Source organism: Sinocyclocheilus grahami, unplaced genomic scaffold (genome assembly GCF_001515645.1).
Source record: "Sinocyclocheilus grahami isolate Dianchi unplaced genomic scaffold, SAMN03320097.WGS_v1.1 scaffold242.1, whole genome shotgun sequence".
Taxonomy (NCBI): Eukaryota; Metazoa; Chordata; class Actinopteri; order Cypriniformes; family Cyprinidae; genus Sinocyclocheilus; species Sinocyclocheilus grahami.
Window position 1 is genome coordinate 276923 of NW_015505421.1, and position 11709 is coordinate 288631.

Sequence of the window (11709 nt, forward strand, 5' to 3'; positions counted from 1 at the left end):
GCCACACTCATGCATCAATATGAGCCAAGTGCCTATGGAAGATCTCAGGTTGGCTGAACTATGAATGAATTGATGTTTTAAATGTCCTAAAAATTGAATTATCAGCCTAAAGGTGCGGTCACATTAGAGAAAATTCACGGTAAAAAAAGGTCCAATATCTATTGTCAGTAGTGTTGCGATGTATGAAGCATAACTCACACAGTATTCACTGTCAAACCACACACACAGTTTTGATTTTCTGAGCAATATGGTGTCACATTGATTATTGAGACTGTTTAGGTTCAACAAAATATTGTGTGAAATGGTGTCAAAAGCTGCACTCAAATCAAGCAAGACATGAATAGATAAGGACCCGCCTTCAGCAGCCATTAACAGATCATTAGTTACTCTCACCAGGGCAGTTTCCGTACTATGCTTAGAACGAATCCTGACTGGAAACATTCATATAATATAACACTAATTTAAGGTTAGCATGGACCTGTGCTGCAACTGCATTTTCGAGAATTTTGGAAATAAAGGAATATTTGTGATGGGACGGAAGTTATCTAGATTGTTGGGGTCTGCACCAGGTTGCTTAAGAATTGGGGTTATAGCAGCTATTTTAAAAGATGACGGAACAGCTGAGGGAGGTGTGAATAATAATGGTTATAAGAAAAGAAAGAGAAGGAAGACAGGCTTTTACCAGATAATCTGTTATAGGATCGAGTAAACGTGGAAGAATTAGATTTGTAAATGAGATGGGAAAGTTCTAATTTAGATGGCAAGGTACAAGAAGAAATACGAGTATGGGGGGAATGAGTTGAGGCACTATATAATGAACTACAATATGGGTTAGCTGAGGAGGCCAACTGCTGGTGGATGACGGTTATTTTGTAATTGAAAAAAGACATACATTTTTCATATTGAGCAGTGCAGTACAGATGTGTAGGAAGGCTGTCAGGTGGTATCAGAATACAATTTACAGTGGAGAACCAGGCTTTAGTATTACTATCTCCAGACTCAATTAGATGTGAATAAAAATCATATTTGGCAGCCGAAAGAGCATCTTTATAACGATGAACATGTTCATTATACAGCTCTCTATGTACCATAAGTCCAGGTGTTATCTATTGCATTTGTTCATTATTAAGTCCAAATACTTTTTGGGCCATATATGTATGTATATGCACTTATCTCAGATTTTTCTGCATCTGTGTACAGGACATTTTGGAAAATGAAAGCATCACACTAGACTGGATGTTCAAATATTCACTAGTCAGTGACATAGTAAAGGTAGAGGCCCCTCTCTGTACTTTCAATGTGCATTTATTTTCCATGATATCTTTCCAAAAGTGATTAAATTAGTTTTCTCTGATTGTGCTCTGTCCCTACCCTCTTGCTTTCTTTTATACTTTCCAATCTTTCTCTTCCCCCAGGGCATGGCTTTCATTCACAACAGTGTGATTGTATCCCATGGGAACCTGAAATCATCCAACTGTGTGGTTGACAATCGTTTTGTGCTAAAGATCACTGACTATGGGCTGTCCAGCATCAGGACAGAGTCAGACACGGAAGACGCCCACTCTTATTATGCACGTCAGTCATGTGACCTTTCGCCTTTGTCATTTTGTGTCAATTTGACTCATGTGGCTACGATTTCCACAACACGCATGCATGCAAACTTTAGTCACGGACTCTGGTATTCACTGTCAGTCCCCTGTCTGTGTCTGTGTGCATCTGCATATGCCTGTGTGTAGGTAAGCTGTGGATGGCTCCAGAGCTGTTGAGAATGGAGTGCTTTCCTCCAGGAGGCACACAGAAGGGTGACGTCTACAGTTTTGGCATTATCCTTCAAGAAGTGGCTCTGCGGAGAGGAGTCTTTTACTTGGAGGGAGACTCACTTAGCCCCAAAGGTCAGAGATCAAATCTTGCCAATACATAAATTACACGTTTAGCCTAAATCTGCCCATCTCCATCCTGTTTTTGACCTTAAATCCTAAACGTTAAACATTTACGCACCCTCATGTTGTTTAAAACCCAAATGACTTTCAGTAAAGCAAAAAAGATGAAATTTTGAAAAAATTGTCCATATAATGAAGTCAGTGGGGTCCAGTGTTGTTTTGGACCTCAGTGACTCAGTGGTATTTACTTATGTTTTTTAATTCATTGCTATTATTGTTTTTGATTTTCTTGTATGGCACTTTGGTATTCTGTCATGGTTTTTAAGGTGCTTTATTCATGAATGATTCATTCAGTTTTCCGATTCTTTGAACAGATCTGACTCAAAAGAACTTGGTTTGTTCATGAATCTGACATCTTACTTCTCTCATGAACATCTAGAGCCAATGTCGAGATTTTTTAGTGAATAGCAACTTGAGACTGAAATACACTACATGACTTTTGCCCAGATTTTTGCATTGATTAACAGTCCGGAGGCGTTGACACGAGTCGCTGAAAGTCAGGGTCATTTTCAGATAATGGGCAGTCCATTATCTGAGTTGTCAGATTTCACAGAAAATCACATGGTGAATGATGGGCATAGACTTTTTTTAGCTTCAGACTGTGATTCCATCCAGTCAGAGGATATCTAACATGTTTGATATCTTGGAACACGTATTGTTCCCTTTCATGGGAACTTCGAACTGCGTCCTCTAGGGGTCGCTATGGGGAACGCCTCGTCGTGACTCGTATCTGAAGCATACATTGAAAAAACACCAACTCGTTGGCCGGCGACAGCCATGACGTCACTACCGGTGCGACCACAGTATAAATCGGTGCCGGGAGCTACACATCGTTCTCTTCTTCGTCTTCATTGACTGTTCTGTTTGAAGCGTGCATTTTCAAGGAAAAAGTAAGAGCTATCTATTAATATTATGGCGAGCACTAGTAGAGCATTTAGAAGGTGTGTGCATCCGTGTCAGCGCTATTTGACACCAGACGATTAACAGTCCGGAGGCGTTGACACGAGTCGCTGAAAGTCAGGGTCATTTTCAGATAATGGGCAGTCCATTATCTGAGTTGTCAGATTTCACAGAAAATCACATGGTGAATGATGGGCATAGACTTTTTTTTAGCTTCAGACTGTGATTCCATCCAGTCAGAGGATATCTAACATGTTTGATATCTTGGAACACGTATTGTTTTTATTTGTCATGCATTACCTAGCAACAAGGTGTATGTTTCTGCATCAGTTTTTTGTGTTCAGAATGACTTGAATGTCTGATAGTGTGTCTCAGTGGTTGTAGTGTATGAATATTTCCTCTGTAACCAATTTATAAAGTCGGCAACTAAGCGCATGATGCCTAGTGTTTTAAGATCTGTTCAGATTTTAAATTATGTAGTGCATTCCAGTCTTTAAATTTAGTTTCTATTTTATCAGTTTCTCAAACAAAGCTATCATATGGTTTTAGAACATCTGAAATATTACAAGTTGAACTGAACTGATTCTTTCATTGTACTTATATGTTATTTTTAAAGCTTAAAAGCCTTAGTTCCTATTCCTTTGGCAGAAAAAGGCAATGGAAAAACCTGGTTTTATGTGTTTTCCATTTCATTAATAAATTAATATAATTAATTTTTTTGCTTCTCTGTGAGATTTGGGGTCTGAAATACCTAATTGTCTGAGAACAATTTGAGGAGGATGAAAAACTTGATTTTCTGCCTCTTTCCAAAACACTTTAAAATATTGATGCATGGCTCAGCACTCAGAACACTCAGCCAAATTACCCTCAAGAGCATCTGCAGTGACACGAATGAAAGAAGCTAATGAACCAGGTTCTTCAGAGAGGTCAACAAATACACAACCAGACGCCATTCACAGCTGTGCTCACACACATACACATGCATATTCTCACATCCTCTCTTTACCACAAACACATCAAAGATGAATCTTTAAACATAGGCCTACAGTATACATGCATAAGAACACCCTGACACACTCTTAATTTGCCAGTCCACTACCCTTTTTACTCTGCCGCCAGTGAGTTTGTCTGAAGAGGAAGACACTTGACATTATCTTGTCATCCTGCCAACATCCTCACAAACATTGCATCCCCTGCTTATGGTTCTTGTTTACAGAGAACAACCCTTAGAGTGTGGAGAGCTCTCGTTCATACACAGAAGATATTTTGTGTCAAACTCCTGCATTTTGATTCCATATGAGTATACAGAGTTGCTAATTACCATAAAACATGAAAATCACGACATCCTAAAACATCTCTGAAGTTGTAAAATGTCTCCATTGCATCTACAATTTCCATGCGAATGAAATTAAAGCAAAGCTGTATAAATCATTGTCACTTTATATCATTTTCTGAGACACTAAAAGGTTCATTTGTTCTCTCTCTCTCTCTCTCGCTCTCTCTCTCTCTCTCTCACACACACACACACACACACACACACATTCATCCATGCTTTTCTCTTTCAATCTCTTTTCCTCTCTAATCAAATTAATGGATTTAATCATATGATTCAGAATACAGATCAAAGAGGTGTGTGTGTGTATTCTGCTACACCCACAAACACAGATCATGTCAGCGTCCCTGGAGCTTGTGATCTCAGCACTATAATCAGAACTGACATAGAAGAGAAGATCATATCAATCTTCACACATGCATCTGGGCACCTTGGTAATACGATTACTGTTGGTGAAGATCTGGGTGAACCAATCAGTCTAGTGAATTCCTGGTCAACCAATCAACCTGGCACCACCACCACACATATAAATACAAAACACAAGCACAAAGAAATTGTGCAGCAGCAAAGATTTCCTGAGCTTTGAAGAGCTGTTTCTTATCAGGCCAGATTGTCCATGAAAAGCCTCAGACGGAGCTGAGAAGAGGTGTTTTTCCTAGAGTGCTACAACCCACAGCCGTTTCTTCCAGGCTTTCAGAGCTGTAAGAGCCTGATTAATAGAGCTGAGAGAGATCAGGAAGAGGATGGAAAACAGAGATAAAACATTGTGGGAGTTTGTGGGAATAAGAATGATGGAAAATGCTCTGATGCAATAGATAGTAGAGAGAAAAGGAAGGAGAGCACTTTCACAGGCAAAATGTCTTCAGACTGCTGACACTGTTAGAATTAAAGGAGCAGTTCAACATAAAAATGACATATTCTTTTATATACACTCCAATATTGAAGTTGTGACATAATGGAAGAATATTTTCATCTGTATTGTGAAGTCCAAGTAAAATCTGAAGTTGTATGTTGTTTAATGGACCTGAGCTAGCACAAACAAACAATGAACAGTTGTATTTGTGTTTTTAAAGACTAACTTTAACAAAGATTTATTGATTAATGTTAGTTAATGCCTTATTAAAGTGATACTGAAAATTTCATGCTGATTTTAAAATCATGGTAACCTCATAATAAATAGCTCAATATTATATTTTTTGTACTATTTTGTTAATAAATTAAAATTACTCAATTAAAATAAATAAAAATTACTAATTTTAATTGCTACTTGTGAACATACAGCACTACAGTGTACAGTATGAATAATGTATATTTTGACTCACTAAAGATTATGTTTATCAGTGTTGTTATTAGTGTTTTAAAGATGAATTATAAATGGGCATTAGATGCTGGAAAAGGTTATCTAAATGAAAAAGTATGATATATGATGACAGAACTTTCATTTTTGGGTGATCTGTTCCTTTAAGCTCAAAATTTCCTCTCTTTTTTTTTTACTTTTCCTTGTGTATAGAGATTGTGGACCGTGTAGCTCTGGGTGAATGGCCATATCTCCGGCCATCAGTGAACCCTCAGGCCCACAGTGAAGAGTTGGGTCAGCTGATGCAGCGCTGTTGGGCTGAAGAACCATCAGACAGACCAGAGTTCAACCATATTAGTGTGTTACTCCGCAAACAGAACAGGTCTGTCCCATTTTGCTGTATTGGCTCACTTGTCTGTTTATGTATTTCTAGTTAAGTCATTTAACAAGCACTTTTATATGTCTTATAGTTTACAAAGCATTCAGTCTATTAGTGTCACCATGCAAACATTGTGGCCACACCATAGGGTATGAGGAAATATGATATCCATGGCTTTGTTTGTGGCTGCCATAAACCTATTACTCAAGGTAGGAGAAAAGCTATGTAAAGGACCTGTAGCAGACGACGGCACAAGCCTACCAGCTTGCCTAGCCTTTATGGATGATATTACTGTAATGACTCCATCATTCCAGGGATCTCAGTGGATCCTAAGTTCACTGGGGGAAATGGCTACTTGGTCACAGCTGCAATTTAAATCAGGTAAATCTAGGAGCCTGTGTATCCTGAAAGGAAAGCTGTTGAGGAACACCTTCAGTATTCAAGGGGCTACAATTCCAACTATTGAAGAACAAAGAATTCGGTGTCTGGGAAAAACCAATGACTTCACTCTGAAGGACAGCACCAATCTTAAGGAAACCATAGCTCAATTGACCATTTGGCTCAAGAAAATAGACAACAGCCAGCTGCTTGGGAGGTTTAAGGTATGGTGCTTCCAGCATGGCATTATACCCAGATTACAATGGCCATTCCTGCTATACGACTTACCCTTGACTCAGGTGGAAGCAATGGAGAGGCTGTGCAGCAGGTTTTTGAGAAGATGGCTAGGTGTTCCTCCAACTTTCAGCTCAGTCAATTTGTACAGCAAGCCCTCCAAGCTCCGCTTACTAGTCTCATCGGTGGTGGAAGATTTTAAAACCACAAAGGCAAGAGCAGTCAGCACTCTGCTACTGTCTAAGGATGAGAAAGTTTGACATGCCAACAAGACGGTCATGTGTGGCAGGAAGTGGAAGCCACAAGAGGCAGTGAAGGAAGCACCGATGCCAAAGGTAGGAGGACACTTGTGGTGCAGAGGGTTAGAGAGGATGCAGAAGAAGACATGCGCGTAAGAGCAGTAGGGCTCACCTCTCAAGGGCAGTTGATGCAGTGGAGTCAGGAACTCGAGCGTTCACTATCCTGGAAGGAACTCTGGAGTGCTGACCAGGTCAAATTAACCTTCCTCTTGCGAGCTATAGCTGACCTATTACCAACTCCAAACAACCTAAAGATTCGGGGCAAAGATGAGGATCCATCCTGCCATCAGTGCAGAGCAGTCCTGTGTTCCCTGAATCACATTTTGACAGGATGTCCCAAGGCACTGGGAGAAGAACGCTACAGATGGAGGCATGATAAGGTCCTTGTTGAAATTGCCAAATGGACAAACTTACAGAGGGTTAAAGCCAATGAATATAAGGCACCACCACCCAGAGGAGTCAGTTTTCTAAGGCAAGGAGATAAGGTTCCCAAATCAACTAGAAATGATAATACTCCGCCCTCTATTTTATATCAAGCATCAGACTGGGAGATGCAAGTTGACCTTAAAAAGAAGCTTGTCTTCCCCAGAAGAGGTGGCAGTGACTACACTTCGACCAGATATGGTTCCTCTGTCCAGGAGCAAAAAAAACATCTTAGTAGTTGAGTTGACTGTGCCCTGGGAGGACAGGCTAGCCATCTCTCATGAGTTAAAGAAGGCTAAGTATCAAGACCTGATTGACCAAGCTTCTATTAAAGGATGGAGTGCCGCCTTGTCTGCTATCGAAGTCAGCTGCCGCGGCTTCCCAGCTATATCTATGCGCTATTTCCTACAGAAGCTTGGGTTGGAACCTAAACGACTGAGGAAAGCCACTGGGAAGATAGCAGCAGCAGCAGAGACTAGATCGCAAGTGGAATCCTTCTGCAGGTGAAGGCTAATCTGGTATTTGCTGCCCCGCTCAGGTGAAGCATATAGGTTAAGGGGCAAAACGCTCATGACCCTGAGGTACCTGTTGAAGATGCAGAGGGATTACCAACAATATCAGCACTCGGACCACGCTGCCTCCATTGGCTACCATGAATATATCGCATCTGTAGTTGCTCCTGCAGTTCCTGCTTGCTTGTGGCAAAGCAGTTAGTCTATTAGTGTCACCATGCAAACATTGTGGCCACACCCTAGCAACCATTTAGTTGAAAATCTACAGATCTTTTTATTATTATTCACCTTATCATGTTTCTTTATCTGTCTCTCATCCTCTTTCTCAGGGAGCACAGAAGTAATATCTTGGATAATCTTTTGTCTCGCATGGAGCAGTATGCTAATAATCTGGAGGAGCTGGTAGAGGAGAGGACTCAAGCCTATCTGGAGGAGAAACGCAAGGCAGAAGCTTTACTGTACCAGATCCTCCCTCAGTCAGTTGACTCACATAATACACAACAAATAAATGAACTATCATTCATTTGAATGATAGTTCATTTTTTGTATATAACAAAAAATATTTTTTGTATATAAAAAATCATATACAGGTGCATCTCAATAAATTAGAATGTCGTGGAAAAGTTCATTTATTTCAGTAATTCAACTCAAATTGTGAAACTCGTGTATTAAATAAATTCAATGCACACAGACTGAAGTAGTTTAAGTCTTTGGTTCTTTTAATTGTGATGATTTTGGCTCACATTTAACAAAAACCCACCAATTCACTATCTCAACAAATGAGAATATGGTGACATGCCAATCAGCTAATCAACTCAAAACACCTACAAAGGTTTCCTGAGCCTTCAAAATGGCCTCTCAGTTTGGTTCACTAGGCTACACAATAATGGGGAAGACTGCTGATCTGACAGTTGTCCACAAGACAATCATTGACACCCTTCACAAGGAAGGTAAGCCACAAACATTCATTGCCAAAGAAGCTGGCTGTTCACAGAGTGCTGCACAGTACTGTATATCTGCCTTGACCATCACAATCCTGACTGAAACGCTGCACTGTGGGAATGCACATAAGAGCCAGTGTACAGTACAATATTGTATTACAATAACAATATTATACAAATAATGCTAAAATAACACTGTGTGCGCCAATAAAAATGATTGACTCTTTTAATATACCTGCTGGTATGGAAAGTACATGCGTAAATCATGCTTGCCAACACACATTTGCGAACGCAACTATTCAGGATTTATACAGTAACACTGTAATCATTCACACGCTGTTATCCTGCAGCTCTGAAGATTCATGTGTCGTCAGCCACTCAAGATGTGCTGCAGGAGTTCAACTGCTTCCAGCTGGAGCTGAGAGGAGATGTGGAGATGAAGGGAAAAGGGAAGATGAGGACCTACTGGCTTCTGGGGGAAATAAACAACAGTGATTGAGACGGTGGGGAGAGAGAGAGAGAGCAAAAAAGCTCCATGGGATCAACAGAGACACACTGACTCAAACGCATCCACAGGAAAACCAAGCCAGACTGTTCTGTTGTCCAAATGCACACTCACATAATCTTGTACAGCACTAGATGATGTCTGATCTTGTATATATGTACTTTAAGATGTTTCTTTTGTAAGAACACCAGCTGCAGCTGTAAATGGAGTGAAGGATGAGTGTGATTGAATATCGTCCCCTGGTGGATAAGTAGAAGCACTGCTGGCTTAAAATATATTAGGCTAAATAAACATGATTACTTCCAGGATGAGTGTGAGAAAAGACATGCAAATATTAAATATGATGAAGTATATAGATTTTAGCTCACCAATAAATCACTTGGCTTTTATTCAAATGTTTTGAAGACAAACATTGATCATTTATCATTTACTATTTTGTCATTTATTTCACTTGAGTAATATTTAGGATTTCTTCTATTCCAATTTTTTTTCACCCAGTCAGACTCTTGCACGCATATTCTGCAATTTCTTTCTCAAGACATCTATACGTTAATCTCTGGTTCATCTCTCAGATGTTTCTGATGAATGAAAGGGGCTCCAGTTTTGAGCGACAGTTGTTATTAATAGTTTTTGGTGTGAGCAGCAATTTTGTGAGCCACACAGACCTACAGGAACTTTAACAAAGCATAAATAATCCATAAAAATAAAACCAAACTCCTTAGAGATTAATAACATTGCTCAGTTTGATCTTAGATCTTTTGCCCAGCTTTTTGCCCATTACAATGGTATGCCTACTGGTATGTTTCATGGGACAATAATGACACTTTTTGATTTGACATTATAAGAAGCACTATGCCTTTGTATTATTTTACATGCTTGTATGTTTCCATGTGTTTATGTTCCCGCAGGACAGTTTTACTTGATTTCCATGCCTTTGTCAGTCAGTAAGTCAGTGTAAAGCTGGGGTGTCAAAGTCAGTTCCTGGAGGGCCAGAGCCCTGCATAGTTTAGATTCAACCCTAATTAAACACACCTTATTAAATTAATCAAGTCCTTCAGGCTTATTTGAAAACTACATGGTATGTGTGTTGGAGCAGGGCTGGAACTAAACTCTGCATGCCCTCCAGGAATTGAGTTTGACACCCCTGGTGTAAAGGTTCTTTGCATAGTGCTTAGGAGTGATAATAATACATCTGGCAACATAGTCATAGGAGCCAGCAGACTATTTGCTGCATAGAGTCTCTCTCTAAATTACCCACATAAGGTCACGACTATAATTCAGCACCCTGACATTAGTTTCTGACTGCAATCGGGATCTGAATCCACTTATAGTCATCTTTAATTTCTTACTTATCTGTTCTCTTGAGAGCCTGCACAAGTACCTGCTTGACACTTCAATTACATTCAACCACCTTGAGTGCATTTTGTCACTGATTTCAGATTGTCATTCCCATGAGCACTTAAAGGTGACAGTATTACTTAGAGATTATTAAAAATGGATCTTTTGTGTTTGATCATTGAATTAGGGACACACATAACATAAATATTGCCATCATGTCATATTTGAAACCCCATTTAATACTCATTGCATCCAATATATTGTTAGAAGCACAGATGACATTTAAACTTCATTGTTCTATTATGAAGTTATGAAAGGAAAGACTTAAGTTAAATTTCTGCTTGCAACTTTTCTGTGATTACCAATGTTGTGTTATATTCAGCGTTCCATGGTTAGTCCATTTTTTTTTTTAAATTTAGCATTAATTTTAGCACGTGCAGACTTAGAAGAGAAAAATACTCAAAAATACTCAAAATACTAATCATTTCTCACCATTTCTCGCTCGAACTATATCGGTTCCTTAATATACATAATAACAGTGCACATAATGAGTCATTTTATTTACTTGATTAATATATGGTACACATTCATGAATATACAAGTTTAATGGTAATGCACTCTAAAAAATGCTGGGTTAAATACAACCCAGTGCTGGGTAAAATATGGACAAACCCAGCAATTGGATTGTTTTGACCCAGCGGTTGGGTTACTGCCCAGAAGGTTGGGTTAAACATTTAACCCAACCGCTGGGTCAAAACAATCCAATTGCTGGGTTTGTCCATATTTTACCCAGCACTGGGTTGTATTTAACCCAGCACTTTTTAGAGTGTGCATCAACACATCAAACAGCATGTAAAGTATAGCATTTATTTGCATACTAAACAATACAATTATGACCAAACTAGACCAACACTCTTAAAAATAAAGGTTCCAGAAAGTTTCAAATGCACATAAGGTTCTTTATAGTGGAAAAGGGTTCTATAGATTATTAGAATGCTCCTCACACTAAGAAAAAAATGGTTCTTTGAAGAACCCTTAACTGAAAGGTTGTTCTGCAATATGACAGCTGCGTGATTCCTTTTTGAATCTTTATTTTTTTAATAACAGTTCTGTTTTTATAATCACAAAGTTTCTTTTATAGTTTTTACATTTGTTTTATATATTGGAAAATGCTACAAGTGCATTTATACAAAGTCTAAATCACACAAGATGTCCAATCTAAGTGAGGTT

At 39.1% G+C, this 11709-nt stretch overlaps 1 protein-coding gene across 1 annotated transcript in view; it reads left to right on the forward strand.

Annotated features, from left to right (window-relative positions):
* The window catches only part of LOC107598010 (atrial natriuretic peptide receptor 1-like), a 35350-nt gene extending 26215 nt beyond the window's left edge, over positions 1–9135 (forward strand). The window contains exons 13-18 of the mRNA XM_016289249.1: positions 1201–1272; positions 1416–1575; positions 1737–1892; positions 5684–5852; positions 8025–8175; positions 8995–9135. Coding sequence (XP_016144735.1) covers positions 1201–1272; positions 1416–1575; positions 1737–1892; positions 5684–5852; positions 8025–8175; positions 8995–9135 — 849 coding nt within the window. The remainder of the gene's footprint in view (positions 1–1200; positions 1273–1415; positions 1576–1736; positions 1893–5683; positions 5853–8024; positions 8176–8994) is intronic.
* The last annotated feature ends 2574 nt before the right edge of the window (positions 9136–11709 follow it).